The sequence below is a fragment of the Penicillium diatomitis genome (assembly GCF_028827545.1).
Source record: "Penicillium diatomitis strain IBT 30728 chromosome Unknown utg000012l_segment0_segment0, whole genome shotgun sequence".
In the NCBI taxonomy this organism is placed as follows: Eukaryota; Fungi; Ascomycota; class Eurotiomycetes; order Eurotiales; family Aspergillaceae; genus Penicillium; species Penicillium diatomitis.
The window spans coordinates 1,302,908-1,318,009 of NW_026623184.1; the positions used below are offsets into that span (position 1 = coordinate 1,302,908).

The 15,102-nt window shown below is 52.4% G+C and overlaps 6 protein-coding genes across 6 annotated transcripts; 1 reads left to right on the plus strand and 5 right to left on the minus strand.

The window, feature by feature from the left end:
• Positions 1–137: 137 nt before the first annotated feature.
• N7539_008349 (class I SAM-dependent methyltransferase) lies at positions 138–1,843 on the plus strand (the record flags this gene model as incomplete). The annotated part of the gene is made up of 3 exons (XM_056937949.1): positions 138–492; positions 635–1,542; positions 1,634–1,843. 3 exons carry the CDS (start codon positions 138–140, stop codon positions 1,841–1,843), a joined length of 1,473 nt encoding a protein of 490 aa, XP_056787041.1.
• A 151-nt stretch (positions 1,844–1,994) lies between these two features.
• Positions 1,995–3,957, minus strand: N7539_008350 (FAD-binding oxidoreductase; the record flags this gene model as incomplete). Its single annotated transcript, XM_056937950.1, has 3 exons — positions 1,995–2,216; positions 2,334–3,600; positions 3,710–3,957. 3 exons carry the CDS (start codon positions 3,955–3,957, stop codon positions 1,995–1,997), a joined length of 1,737 nt encoding a protein of 578 aa, XP_056787042.1.
• A 1,575-nt stretch (positions 3,958–5,532) lies between these two features.
• N7539_008351 (peroxin-13 family protein) lies at positions 5,533–6,327 on the minus strand (the record flags this gene model as incomplete). The annotated part of the gene is made up of 1 exon (XM_056937951.1): positions 5,533–6,327. One exon carries the CDS (start codon positions 6,325–6,327, stop codon positions 5,533–5,535), a length of 795 nt encoding a protein of 264 aa, XP_056787043.1.
• Positions 6,328–6,355: 28 nt separating this feature from the next.
• On the minus strand, positions 6,356–6,850 carry N7539_008352 (uncharacterized protein; the record flags this gene model as incomplete). Its single annotated transcript, XM_056937952.1, has 1 exon — positions 6,356–6,850. One exon carries the CDS (start codon positions 6,848–6,850, stop codon positions 6,356–6,358), a length of 495 nt encoding a protein of 164 aa, XP_056787044.1.
• A 1,736-nt stretch (positions 6,851–8,586) lies between these two features.
• On the minus strand, positions 8,587–10,239 carry N7539_008353 (ER oxidoreductin; the record flags this gene model as incomplete). Its single annotated transcript, XM_056937953.1, has 1 exon — positions 8,587–10,239. The coding sequence occupies one exon, from the start codon at positions 10,237–10,239 to the stop codon at positions 8,587–8,589; it is 1,653 nt and encodes a 550-aa protein (XP_056787045.1).
• Positions 10,240–13,322: 3,083 nt separating this feature from the next.
• N7539_008354 (uncharacterized protein) lies at positions 13,323–14,228 on the minus strand (the record flags this gene model as incomplete). Its single annotated transcript, XM_056937954.1, is given in 4 exon segments — positions 13,323–13,445; positions 13,508–13,831; positions 13,856–14,045; positions 14,056–14,228. The coding sequence occupies 4 exon segments, from the start codon at positions 14,226–14,228 to the stop codon at positions 13,323–13,325; spliced, it is 810 nt and encodes a 269-aa protein (XP_056787046.1).
• Positions 14,229–15,102: the final 874 nt, after the last annotated feature.

Below are 15,102 nucleotides of genomic sequence, written 5' to 3' on the forward strand. Positions count from 1 at the left end.
TCTTCTATCAGTCACAGAAGCAACGGCTCAAAACTTCAAGTAGACGGCGTCAATTCTCCATTGCCAGTGATGTCGGAGGTGCCATTGTCGGCCTCAGGCATCAGGATAGTCATGCCTCAGGCGCCACAGAAAGCTCCATGTTGACCCCATATCCACCGGTCTTCATTGCTGTAGCCGGTCTCGTGTCGCCAAACATCATGGACTCACCTGTCCTGAACCAGCTGCTGCGGCAGCTATTCCGACATCCCGCCTGTCAGTCTCTTCGACGGCCCCCCTCGTCCATTTCACGTCAAACGCGCACGTTTCTCACACGCCGCACACCCACGAAGCGCAAATCCCAAGACGATGGCATGCTCTGGACGAAACGAGGGGATTACCCCAAGAACATCGACGAGGAATACTGGCAGTATCCAACTGTCACAGCCAAAGACTTGAAGAACAGGCGCGAGCGACCGCGACAGGTGAAGATGTTGACGCGAGAATTCATCGATGGTAAAGTGAAGCTAGTGGAGCCTCATCGCGCGCGCGCAACACCTCCATTGCATTTCTGACTTTCTCAAAATCGGTGCAGATAGTCTTTACAACCCTCATTATGGGTATTTCTCAAAACATGCGACTATTTTTACTCCGGGAGAACCGTTTGATTTCAACCAGATCGAGGACGGGCCTGCGTTCCATCGAATGGTGGGTGAACGATACACCGAGTTCGAAGACAAGCTCGACGAGGAGAAACCAGACATTGCGAGACAATTGTGGCATACACCAACAGAATTGTTCAAGCCCTATTACGGAGAGACGATTGCGCGGTACTTGGTCTCGAATTACAAGCTCACGCTGTACCCATACCACGACCTGATCATCTACGAGATGGGCGCGGGCAATGGAACGATGATGTTGAACATTCTTGATTTCATTCGCGACACGGATTATGAAGTCTACCAGCGTACCAAGTACAAGATCATCGAGATCTCACCGGCTCTCGCAGACCTGCAAACCAAGAACTTGCTCGATACCCTGAGCTCCAAGGGCCATCGAGAACGAGTCGAAATCATCAATCGCTCCATCTTCGACTGGGACACTTACGTGCACTCGCCATGCTTTTTCCTCGCCCTGGAAGTCTTCGACAACTTCGGTCACGACACCATCCGCTATGATGCCCGTACACAAACCCCGCAACAAGGCGGAGTGCTCATCGACGCCAACGGCGATTTCCACGAATACTACAACACCCAACTCGATCCGGTCGCCGCTCGCTTTTTGCGCGTCCGTCAAGCCGCGGCGCGCCGCCCTTTCCCTAGCCCCCTAGGACCCTGGTATCTGCGTAATCTTCGATCCGCAGGGCCATTCCGAAAGGAATTCTCGTCTCCAGAATATATTCCTACCAGACTGATGCAATTCTTCGATGTGTTGAATCAATTCTTCCCAGCCCATCGTCTCGTATCGAGTGACTTTGATTTCTTGCCGGATGCAGTTCCTGGCTTGAATGCGCCAGTGGTACAAACTCGGTATCAACGGCAGACCGTGCCGGTCACGACCCCATTTGTGAGTTTGCAAAGCCCTTTTTTCACGACTTGGATTTTTGGATTTGGCTTCGGGACTGATTTTTCTTTTTCGAACCCTCCTTCTCGCTCAGGTCCATCAAGGGTACTTTGATATCTTTTTCCCCACTGATTTCAATGTGATCGAAGACATGTATCGGGCCATCACGGGGAAATTGACCCAGGTCACGACACATGAGGATTTTGTGCGCCGATGGGCTTACATTGAGGACACGGAGACAAGGAATGGAGAGAACCCGCTGCTCACCTGGTACAAGAATGCCAGCATGTTGATGACGGTATAAGTTCATATGTACAATAGTGAATCGGAAAAGTTCACGTCCGCCAAGATCCTTCTGATCGACCATCACGAATCATCCTTGTTCCTTGCCAAGAATCTACCCATCGAATCGATAATTCCCAGCCACGATACTCCCTAGGAGGAAGGTAGCAAAGCTACAGCTCCAATGCTCCCACCGTGCCGAATTCTGGCCAATCCGCCTGCCACTGGGACACTTGACAGAGGCGCCCGTCATCGCGCTCGCGCCACTCGTCAGAGCCCACGTTAGTCTTGCCATAGAAGATATTGTGCGGATCGTATTTTGCCTTGATCTTACGAAGAGCCGCATAGTTGGGACCGTAGAAAACACTTTGAAAGTCCGGTTGACGGAAATCACCCTATCTCGCGAAATAAGTTAGTATCGTGAATCTGTGCTTTCGCAAGGGGTTGCTGAGAATGGGCAAGTGGCCTTGCAGGGTCGACCGGTCTTGATTTTCTCCCTTCAATGTACGAACCTCATTCATGTAGGCACCTGATTCGGGAGAGAGAGCTCTCAATTGAGGAATGAAGTCTTCTGTCATTTGGCGCTGTCTTTCCAGCATCAGGGCCGAGTCCGTCCAATTCCAGGGTGTGGTGAGAGTAGTATCGATCAGTGCGTCGCGCCAGGCAGGGAGAACGGCATTGTGGACATTGCCGGCAACTTTCTTGGAGACATTCAGTCCCACGCCAATAAAGGTAGCACCGCTCTCGGTGATATTGCGGTAGGCCTTGACCAAGGCCTTGTTGTTGTCTTGAACGACGGATCGGGGCACGAGCCAGCCACCATATTGGGCGGTGCCTACCTCGATCAAGCCCTGCATGCCCTTGTATTGGGCGTAGTACGAGTCGAATTGGTTCGCGCTCATACTGTACTTGATCTTGAGCTGGTCCAAGTGGTCGGTGAAGGGTCTGAGGAGCTCAACCAGCTGGGAAACTGGGATGTTCGGAGCAGTGATGGGCGAAATGGAGAAAAAGGCGTTGGTGTAGTACCATATGGACATTGCTCCGGCGTCGACGAGAGCAGGCAGAACTGTATGAAACACTTCGATGGTCTCGTAGAAGGCATCCGACGAGAGACCAGCAGCAGTATAGGTCAGATTAAGACCAGAGACTGGAGTCGCCGAATACGCCTTGGAGGTCATGGAGAATACAACTCCATAGGTACCAGCACCTCCGCCGCTCAACGCCCAGAATAGATCCGAATGTTCGTTATCTCTTGTTGCAGTCATGATTCGCCCTGTGCCATCGACGACTTTCCATTGCAGCACCTGATCCGCTGCCAGGCCGTACCGCGACGCCAGCGCAGAATGACCACCACCTTGAGAGTAACCGCCGGCCAACCCGACAGTGGGACATTCACCACCGACAACCTGATACCCCTGGGCATCTGCTAGCTCATACGCTTCGAAGCCTTGCACCCCCGCGCCCATAGTGATGGCTTTGCCCTGGTAATGGCGGTCATGGTAATCGTGAATCGACAGGTCTTTCAGATGATGGGTCCAGATAGCTAGGGCACCAGCTCCTGTAGATCGACCGTTATAATCGTGGCCGGTGTTCCTCACGACAACACGAATATTGTGCTCTGTAGCAAATCGAATCGTAGCAGCTATATGCTCCGGACGACCAACGTCGACACTGTAGCTCACGTAATTGCCCATCAGACAAGGCTTGGAGACGGGATGGAACGGATCACAGGTGCCATTGGCAAAGAATGGGGCCATCACGGACGACGAGTCGTCATAACTATGTGAGCGAAGAAAGTCAGCAAGACGAACAGCAAGGCGATCGGATCGAGCACACGCCCTGTCTCAGCCTAGATACTATGAGCGCATGATTGAACGAGGGCACATACTGTTCCTCGGGAAGAAGCCATCCAGACTTGAGGGTGGCACAAGTGACAGCATCATAGTTGGGTGCATGACAAGGTGTACCCAATGGCACAGTCTTCACCAAATGGCCCTCGACCGTGCGATTGAACCGAGCCCACGTTGTCTCGGAGGGCCAGCATTTTTCGCCTGGAAAGCAGCGACACGCTGTCGAGGCCCATGCCTGCGACGAGGCTGCCAACAGCGTGGCGGCGACCGTTTTCCACCAAGGCATATTGTAATGAGTGAAGGGAGGAAAACGAGGTGCTCTTCCGACTCGATTTTCAGACCCCTGCCTGGCCTTGGAATTGTCTCTTTAACTTGCACAGATCAGGACGGGGGCCTTATTTACGGCCATCGCCCTTGACTTTTTCAACCCGCAGCGACTGCTGCAGCGCAGGTGCATGCCAACAGGAGGTATGCGAGCCGTGGCGGGATTGGCTTTTGCAACTTGGACCCTCATGCTGTGTTGAATTTTGATTCGATTGCATCTGACGCGGCAGGTAAACAACATAGTTTATGCACTACTGCACGCTTTAGAACCAAAGCGGTCGACTAGACAAACTTAACTGCGAGTGTCAGACTCGCGTTTTACCTACCGTTCTTTTCTCTCTCGTGCAATTGCAACGAGGAGTTGTTCTGCCTCAGGTTCTCGGGTGGACATGGAAAGATTGCCAGGAGGGAGCTGAGACAGAACTTCCGTATTCTTCAGAGGAAGTCGCTCCGGATATCCCCTTCCATCTTCACCTGCTAAGAAGAGCATGTGCTTGTAAATTAAAGCACACACATCAACGTTGAAAGTCCGTTCTTCCACTCCGCGAAAGCTTGTGTTGAACTTTGATCCGAATGAGGCCAAACCCCCTCTGCCCGACACAGCCTGTAGAGAGCCAACACTTGGAGATCTAATCATGCTCATGGATGCCTCGTCCAAGGGATTCTGAGGCAGCCCTGGTCTGATTGTCCTCTAGTGGAGAGTTGAGCTGGAGGTGGGTGCAAGTGAAAAGATGGCGTGGCGAGAGGTCTCTTGTCAAGATTCTCGCCTGGGAGTGAATGAAGTGTTGAATGCCCATGGCCAAACTTACCTATTCTTTCACAAGAATATACCGAGTGTCTGTCTAAGGTACTGAGCAATCGACCCACGAGTCATCTGTATCAGCCTAGGGTTGTCATGGAGCAGCCTGGGCGATTCCAGTTTCATATAGCAGTTAGTGGCTGTATCGCGCAGTACGTGCAGTTCGCGGCTCTTGATTATACCGATATGGAAAGTATCAGATGGATGGACATTATAATGTCGTATCTTGATTGTTCAACGTAGATCGCGCTGGTGTGAAATATACAGTAACAGTAAATCCCAGGAGTATAAGCATCGCTAAACCAGACCAAATCGAATCCAAAGACTTCGATGACGGAAAAAAGAAAAAAGATCCCATCCAAATACACGAGGTGCAGGTGGAATGATTACCCGCAAGAACCCAGAGGTAACCAAGTCTGCCATGCCTCACTGCATGACTAATGCAATGCACCAGAGATATAAGGAAAAGGTTTCACGACGTTGGGATCCCGTATGTAAGAGCAAGGTATTTGCGGAAAATGCAAAGGTTGAGAGAGATGAGAGACAATATAGAAGGTGGAGAGGGAAGACGGCAGAGAGGCGAAGAGTTGAGAGAGAAAGAGACACACACAGAGAAAGCTTTTGGAAGTATCCGCAACTTCGTAGAAACCAGGAAACAGATAAATTCATGATTCAAGTGTTCGCTTCGTCCCAAAGTGATCATGTCAGACTAAAGCCGCCAAGGTGTATAGACCTCTCTCAAGAGTAGAAGGTGCTCTTCTGGAAACTCTCAGGGGTGATGTCACCCATCTTGCCCTTGAGCTGTGGTGGCTGCTCATTCGCCGGCTTGGTAAGGGTGGTCAGGCTCTGGGTGCGCTCGTGGGCGGCACTGCTCTTCATCGTGCTGGTCCGTGTGGCAGGCTCGCTGCCTGTTGTGATGGCCTGCTGTGCTGGACGTCGCTGAATGGTCTCCAGGTATGGACCAGGCAGGTAGCCAACACGACCATCACGGGCACGGCAACGCCACCACTCAGACGCGTTACCCATGGGATCAGATTTGCTTAGAACAGCAACGATGTCTCCCTTCTTCACGGCCAAGTCAATACCGTTGCTCTCCTGCGTCTCAGGAGAGTAGTCATACAGGACACGGCAGAAGTCCAGTTTAGCAGGGTCCATCACCCCGCTCTGTGGCTCGCCGTTGGGTCCGATCATCTGCTGTCGACGCTTGGCCTCCTCCTCCTGGGAGCGAGCAAGGGCCTTGATCAACTTGCCCATCAGGTAAGGTAGACCAAAGACAGCAATCAGGAACATGAAGAACGGCTTCTTGGATGGCTTGGCCGGAGCAGGCGAGCCATCAGGGAGGGTCCCGGACGCGGAACGACCACCCATAAAGGCGGCAAAGGCAGCGGGAGTGAGTGCTGTGGCATCCGCTGGAGGTGGCCGACCGGTGATTTTGGCAATGAGTGTTCGGAACCAGCGAATGATTGTGAAAATCCCCAGGGCCGAGCCGAGGGTATTGCGCAGATTGCCAAACTGCTCTGCGACGGAGACCATTGCTATTCATTCAAATCAGTGAACATGTTCATGGAGTCCATAGCTGTTTCGAGCACCCAGACTTACCGAAGAACGAGCTATGTGTAGCCATATACGTGCTCTCGAGCATTTGGGCAAAGCCGCCAAATGCCCCCACGATACTTTCAATCATCTGAAAGGTCGCCTGCGTGCTTTGACTGAAAGATTGGGTCAAGCTATTGGGATCGTTGGGATCCTGCCCTGGCATGCCCCCATACATGCCTCCCATACCGCCATACATGCCACCCATGCCCCCGTAGCCGCCGTACATGGAGCCCATGGAGCCCATGGAGCCGAATCGGGAATAGGGGGATGAGTAGGCACCGTAGCCACCATATCCTCCATATGGCGTTGTCGCACCGAAGCGCGACGCACCGTAGGGTGAGTATGTGGCCGCATTTGAGTTGACTGTTGTGCTGAGAGTACTCGGACGTGAGGGAAGCGCGGGCGCGCTGGAGGTGCTCGTTGCCGCGGGGCCAGCCGCGGACGGCGAGGTCGAGGTCATAGCGGTTGAACTTGCGGGAGCAGCAGAACCTGTCGCACGAGCCGATGTTAGATCAGAGGAGGTGCCAAGGAGAGTGATAGGGATGCAAAAGGAGACAGAGGTGGTAAATGGATGTAGGCAGGAATTCCGATCCAAATGCATGAGGATGCTGCGCGCTCGATTGGCGGAAGCAGCGAGAAGACGGTGAATAACTGACCAGCCGCGGCACCTGCTCTCTCCCAGGGCTTGGGAGGCGACACCGACGCCATGATCGAGATCAAACTTGCATCGGGCCCAATGCAGGCAGTGTGATTCACAGGTAATCGAAGAGCTCGTGCAAGGGGATGAGCTCTGCGAGGGCCAAGGGCGGTGGTTGTAGAAGGTGGTGGAGAGTGGAAGTGGATCGATACTGAATGGGAAGTATGGGGGAAGAAGAAGAGGCGGAGAAGCGAGAAGGCGGAAACGGGAGAGACTCACACCAGAGTCACGGTGCTGTCAGACTAAGAGGAACAACCCCCGTAGTCACGATTGGGAGAGTGCCTTTTTGACTTTGTGCCGGACGAGATCAAGTGGAACGGCTGTCTTTACTCTTGCTGTCGTTGGACGAATTCAGAACGTTTCGATGGGCCCGGGGAAGGGATGTGCATGTGGCCGGCAGTGGAGAAGAAGCCGAGGATGTCGGCGTTGGCCGATTTGGGGGGCAAGTCCACGCAGAGATCAGGTGATCGGCTCACCAGGAACACAACAAGTCGAATGTTAGCCCTGACCAGTGACGAGGATGGGGTTTGTCTGAATGAAAAGCAAACCCGGTCGTTGTCTTGCAGTAGTATTGCATAAGGTAGAAGACTCCATTTAGCGGCGTAGAGGCGTAGAAAATTTTCGCGGTGGCGAACCAGCGACCGGTCAACAGGTCCATAGACTCCATACTCCGTAGTCCGTATGTACAGTTCCTCCAAGTCGCTGGCCAGCCGCGGCAAAGATCCCGAGGGTCGACGCAAGCGCCGAGGGCGAACACTAATGAATGAGACAAGTATCCAGAGCAAAATACATTCGGACGGACAGAGATTTCGGTGGATAAATGCTTCGAAATACTACTTACTTAAACAACGAAGAACCTGCCAGAGAGTACTTGCCTGAAGAAGGAATCTCCGTATTCGCCGTGACTAGTGAAGCTTGTCAAGCAAGGTCTATCACCGATTTGAAACTAGTCTTCTATAAACTCGACGGACATCCAATGATTTAATACTAGATCTAATGGAGTGGTACTGTTGAGTTCAAAGTACACGCGAATATGCAATATTCGTGCAAATGCCCAAAGACAATAATCAACATCAGACGGCGCGACAAGTGCAGTGATGAAATGGCGGCACTGCAATTGGAAAGATAGGCCAAACCCAGACAAAACAAATGATCATCAAATGGAGCATCCGGAACACCGCAACAGAATGAGACGCGTGGTACGCAATTTTATGTACAGGAAGATCATCCTAGCGACGAAAAGAAATGAAAGGTCGCAGGAGAAGATTGGATATCTGAGGGAAGGAAAAGAGGGAACTCAAAGTTCACCGTGAGAGTCGACAGGAGAACGTCGAGCAGTTTCTGTGGGAAGCTTGAGCTTCCAGGGACGAGGAGGCACAGGCAGTCCCAGCCAAAATGCCCAAAGGCGTTGAGCTTCCCAGGAGATGATCTCATATCTGCGGAAACCGAGTTAGCCAACTGCGAACAAAGAAAGGCGTGCGGTGTCAAACAATGAAAACTTACAACGTGCGAGGAATGTCCATCCAGCTCCGCAACACATACATCGTCACATCCCAGACCATCTGGAACTCGGTCTTCATATCGTCGAAGTCGGTCGCGTCCGGTTTACGAGGAGGACGTTCCCACGGCAAGCGATCCACTTTCTCACGGCCGTAAATGAAATCGCCATCGTCATTCTCGTAATAGAACTGGCCCGTGCCATCGTGGAACAACTTTTTGGCTTCCTTGCTTTCCTTCCGGGCCTCAACGTGATTGTGGGTGGAGGGAGCAGAGTGTCGCAACGGGAAGGCGCGATCGTGTCCGGCCGCCAGAGCCTCGTGGAAACTGCGAGCAGCGGCAATGCTGTGAGAGATGCGACCCAGTGTATTGACCAGAGCGACGAGCTCGGTCCGTCGCAGGGGTGGGTTCTCGCCATTCTTCGTCTCGTCATACTCAAAGAGCACCTTGAGAGCCGTGCCATATCCGTTGACTTGCAATTTGCCCCAGAGGCGGCACTTGTCGCAACCCACACAGTCCATCAGCCGGCTGACATTGCGGAAGCGGTTGCGGAAGTCCTCCTTGAGCCCTTGCGCCATGGGGTCTTGAAACATCAGCTGCTCGTCAAAGATCTGAGGGGGTCGTGAGAGAATCTCAGTCAATTGATTGACCCGCTGCTTGGTGTCGATGTCCTGCTCCGGTTCGCTTGTGCAGAAAGTGTAATTTTGCAGGTGCTTGCGTAGTTTCGCGACCGCTCGTGACACCAACGCGTAGTTGAAGTACATGTTGGAGATTCGCTCGGGATGCTCATAGAGCCGCTCCTTGAAACACTGCAGATTAGGGTGCCACTCGCCAGTGGTCTGATTGAGATAGTCCCAGCACAAATGGGTAGAGATGGAAGCATGCATTCCACTGATGAGCCGATGGAACACCCGTTTCTCCAGACACTCGTTGTCCAGCGAGGCGTCTGGACGCTGCGCCTCTTTCTGCAGTACGTTTCGGAAATCCGAGGCTGCCTGTACAGCACCCAGTCCGCCCAGGGGAGAGCTCAAGACTTGGCCCTCGGCCGCGGCCTTCACAAAACAATTCTCACGGTAGATCGCGTCCCACACCTGATGCGCACCGGGTCCAGAGTACCCAGTGAAGCGCTCAGGGTTATCCACCAGACTGACATAGTCACCCTTGCCCGCGGAACCCTCATCCTCGGGGACGCAGTAGTCCCGATCATCACACTCATCGTCGTATTCCACCACGCAGCTCTCGCCAACATTTTCTCCGAGCTCTCCCTGCAAAGGTCGTTTCTCTGGACGTTGAGCTTGTACTTGTCGAGGTGGGTGATTTGCCTTGGGACCTTCCAACTTGCTCAGTTCGTCGGCCCGCCAGACCAGCGGGATATCTTCTTCGGATTCAATAGTGTTCACGGAGCAGGCGATGTTACCACACATGCTACTTGAATCTGACCAGAAGGGACATTCACTATTGAATAGGTTGAGTCGGTAGTATGAAAAGAAGTCGGTCTCGGAGGTGATCGATTGCAACAGGGTATAAAGATCGTCATTGAGTTTGTTGATCGTGCCGTACGAGACACAGGCATCGGACACCATGGCGGTAGGGTCAATCTGACCGAGACGTCCATATGTCAGTTTTGCTTCTTGGGGGTACGGAAGGACACTCATCCTGTGCCTTTGATCTTTCAAAGATGGATAAGCGGACCTACCGCGCATGTGTTCATCGAGTCTCCACTCGCTGATGCTTGACTGCTGCCATGAGCAACATGAGACAGAGCGAACACGGCCGCGTAAAACACGCCTGCCGCTGAACGCATTATGTCGAGGAATTTGCGTGAATCAAAAGAGGAAGAAGAAGCAATTGCAGTAGCTGTGGGTATGTAACCCGTATAGATCGCCTGGCGGTTGGGAAATTGCAGTTGTTGCGCAGGCGGTTTCCCCAAGTGGCGCTGAAAAGTGGAAGAATCGGCAATGAGACCAAAACACTTGACGCTGGGTTGAATCAGTTGCACGACCTTTCTACAGTGTCACCACCCAGTGCTTCAAGGTCATACAACAATGATCGAGGCTGATGAGGTCGGGGATAAATCAAAGAATGAGCGAAATCGACACAAGCATCATCCTTCGATTTTCAACGAAGAAGTGGACAGATTGGCTCTTTCAATGGAAATCTGGCCATGTTCTTTTGGCAAGTCTGCGGATCGGCCGACCCGCAGTGCCAAGAAGTGCAGCGTGGTCTGATCTCCGTTCAATCATCCGGCCAACCATTGATTGGTCAGCCGTACTTGGGGGCGACCTTGAAGAACCTGCCAGGCCGCGGCATGGGATTAGTAAGATGCAGGCAGGTAACTTAGTTATTTGGTATAGTAGGTAACTTCACTAGGTACTTAACTACCTGGAAGGTACATAATTCCCAAATTCTGTCGTATAAACTGGAATGTTAGCCCCTGTCATAGAGACGGCGTTTGCTGGAACTACTCTACCTATTCTATCAGGAGGGGCACACGAAATATCTATAATATGCGTTTTCAAAGTTGAGAATCCTCGACCATTCTGTCATTAGAAATTCCCGTTCAACCGCATGTGACCCACCGAAGCGGTCTGGATATGTTTGGAGGCAGTTGAGAGAAACTTGCATCTATCTACCTACTATGGAATTTATGCTACGATATCAATTCAGCCCTGCAAAGTCCTCTGCATAATTCATGCTTCACGTATAGAGTTAGGTTGGAACTAGCAGAGCTCCACTTGCATAAGCAACGGTTTGCTGGATCTCAGCAACACTTCGGAATCGATCGGTATCCTTTTTCAACATCACGGATTCACAATCAACCAGAAGGGACCTATCGACCTAACAACCCCTCTGCCTACAACATTCGAGGAATCAGTCCATCCATTCGCAGTCAGATTCGATCGTCTGAATGCATTATCTCGGTTCGCTGGTCCCGTCATCCCGTCATTAGGCTTCCGTTGACCCCGGTCCTTCCGAGTATATCCTTATTGAAGTACGTTTATGGTAAGTGCACCGAGACGGTTCACGTGCAATCGTACGGAGTTCACGTATGGATCGACGCTCTACCCGACTCCCGAGCAGGTCGGTCCTTTGTCTCGGGAACTCCCAAGCCGAAACTTACCCAGACCTCAAAGAAAGATTGATTCGACCGTATTGCTCCCGTCTGCCGTGGCGATGGCGTTGAAGGACTCGTGACTCGAGCCCCCAGAGAGTAAGAATTGCCTTTTCGGTGCATCAATAAGCTCTATACTTGTGGATCATTTCTTCCACCTGCAGTCGTCTCTTTGAAATCCTAATCTTGCAGTAATCTCCACTGCCGAATCGCTAGTTGAATTGGATCATCCCGCGAGTAAGAATTCACCTATACTCGCTTCACCGTGTCAATGTACGGACACCTTCCAATCCAGCCCCGGGAAGATATTTAACAATGGGGCGCTCCCATTCGATCCACCTCATCTATCACCAATATCCCATCCTCTTCTGACCATTACCCAAAATGCTATCCATCAAAGTCACCTCCCTCCTCACTCTTTGCAGCCTTTTAGCCATGGCCGTAGCAGCACCCGTCGATCTCCCCAGATCCAACCCCGTCGTGCCTGACTGGGGAGACTGTCCCGGAAAATGGAACACCAAGCCAGGCGGTGGCTGTCGACGCGTGTGAGTCCATGGCTTGCGCATGGAAGTACTCCCGTCAGCCCGGGCAGGGGCTTGGGCTCGGGCTCTGGCGCGGTCCGGCTTTTGTCACTTACTGGTGCGCTTCCAAACTGTGATGCGCGAGTGCCCGTTGGGGATGGAATTGGAGGAGACTGACGGGTGTAGGTAAAACATGCAAGTGGTTGTGCATCGGCTTTGATGAGGGCTGGCTTCCAGTTTTGCATCAGATCCAATAACTGCATTGCTGGTTTCAATGTGGTCAATGTCGTTTTGGGTGGAAAGAAGCTCCCGCAGATTACGCATTACGGGTGGGGACGATGGAGATGGAGATGGAGATGTGCTGGTAACTCCCACGATTTATCCGAGAAGTTGTTTTGCCAGGGCTTTGAGATTGAGATTCGAGGCACGGTGTAGGTGATGGTAGACATGCGTCTTGTGATTGAGGGGGCATATAGGCATTCCGTGTACGATAACAGGTGCTCCATGGTGTTGTTATTTTGATTCGTTTTATTGATCTACAGAGTACAGACTGCTTGAACAGGTGGAATGCCCACCGTGATCTGTCAGATAATGCACGTGGTGAAACCGCAGTAGTAGGACGATAGGATCTCTGAGCTTCAACCAATTCCTCGGACAGTCTCCTTGTTTGGAAGGCAATCTGGAATGTAAATTTCATTCATTAACTCGACTGAAACAGAAATCTAGGCCCGAAAATTGGAGAACGCCACTTCCTGTCTTGCATGATACGCCTATCCAAACCTCTAGCACGGTGTATCAATCCATTGGTCTCACCCTGAGCAAGACCATATCACAGAATCTGAAACGGCAAGCGAAATCCCCCAGATATCCATTCCCAGTCATGACGTCGTAAACGAAACATCATCATATACCAGATCCCGAGGAAATAAGAGCAGAAAGAGTTGCGCAGGAACCAGACTGCACAAAAATCAATCACAAAAGCCACAACCTGCGCCAGAACCAAAAAAAAAGCATGGAGGAAACCAGGAGAGACCAGAAGAGTCCAGGAGAAATGTGTAGCGACGCAACAGCCACAGACCTAGCAGGCAAAGAATCCACCGTTAGATCAAAGAGTCCCTCGACGCTCCTTCCAGCGCTTCAGACTGATCTTCCTCTTCAGGTTTGAGAGGTAGTTGGGATGAGGCTGGTTGTAAAAGGGATCATTTTTGAAATCCTCATCGGTGAATTTCTGCAGATAAGGCCGTTAACCACTCATCTCAAAGTGAGAGATACAGGCATCACTTCACATACCTTTCCCGGCGTGCGCATGAAAAGTCCATACTCGTCCATCATATTGGATCCCTCCTCGTACTGGTACGTTTGTCCCTCCCGATCCGTCGTACCAGGAGGAAAGTACGCGACACCATCCAAGGGCCGGTGGCTCTCGATGGTGTCGATGATCTTGTCTCGGGGAGTCGCCCGCAGCGTCTCCTCGATGGAATCCTTGACAGCCTCAATAGGACTGTTCTTGCTGACCCGGTTGCGCTGGGGGGACGCAGCATCGAAGGGCCCCTCGTGGTGGTAGGCACCGAAAGAAGCATCGTCCAGCCGATCAATGATATCGGGCTGAACGTACTGGGAGGCGTATGGAGGGCGGACCTGTAAGCGTCGCGGCCGCCTGCCGGAGGAGTTGTCGCGGCGGGAACCGTCGCGCTGTGACTCTCTCCCGGGAGACCTTTTCCCGGGACAGACTTGGATATGTCGGCGGGTGGTCGTCGGGAGATCGAGACCACCAGGAGTCTTCCGAGTCGGATCCAGACGCGCGAGAGTGGTATTCCCGGGACGGGATCTTTGAAGACCGGTGGTGGTAGTGAGAGGAGTAGGCTGGTGGTGCCTCGGCCATGTAGCTGGCATACGGGTTCCGGCTGTCCATTGACGAAAAGGTCGAGCGGCGGTCCCGGCCGCTCTGGCGGTTCAAGGGATGGTGTGGGTGATAGCGTGAAGCCATCGAGTTGTACTCGATGCCCGGCATTGTGAATATCGGACAAACACCTACGAACAGGTCGTGATCGTTGCTTACGGGGGATGACACCTTCTGCGCACCCTCTGGAGTGTACCTCGACGGAGAGAACAACCCGGCGCAATAGTGGCGGGGTCAAAGTATATAATGCGCAGAGGTACACAACGGTCTCGTGGTCCAGACAGTGGTCGAGACAGTGATCTCGAAGGAACGGAGAAAGTATAGCCGGACGGTAGAGAGAAATGGAGGAGAGAGAAGATCTGATGAAAGACGGAGAGAGAAGAGAGGAAGAAGGAAGATGAAGCAGAGGCAAAAGACTGCAACGAAGGGCGAATCGATAAATTAAAGATCGTCGGGCAAGCTAACAGTACGATTCAACGTGAGGTCCGACGCCCAAAGAAGCACCTCAGGGACTAGACCATCTCACACGGAAGAAAGCGGGAGGGTGACGTGACAGACTTGCGTGTGCGTGCCTTACTTTGGCTCTGGTGGTGTCTCTGGTACCGCTGCCTGTCACTTCCGAGGTTCCGTACGCTGCGCCCTAGGTGGTTCCAAAGTAAGGTAATCCTTGGGATGCAGTACTTCAGTTACCGGAGTGTACGAGATGCGATAATTGGAAAATAGCTTCAGCTTGAACCGTCTTTTTTATTTTAGTATTGACTACTACTGACATACTGCGCACTGACAGTAGTGGAAACTGGCGAGTCCTCACTGCTCAGTCCTCATTGAGTCGTTACTAGACGCACGAGACTGGGTGAGTGTGTCCCTGCAGTCGTCATTCAATCGAGGGTGGAGACCCCTGCTTATCGATAAGCAGGGACGGCCCCCACTCTCGTCCGGCCTGACACCGTCACGGGACCACCCTAGTGGCCGAGTCACTCATCTC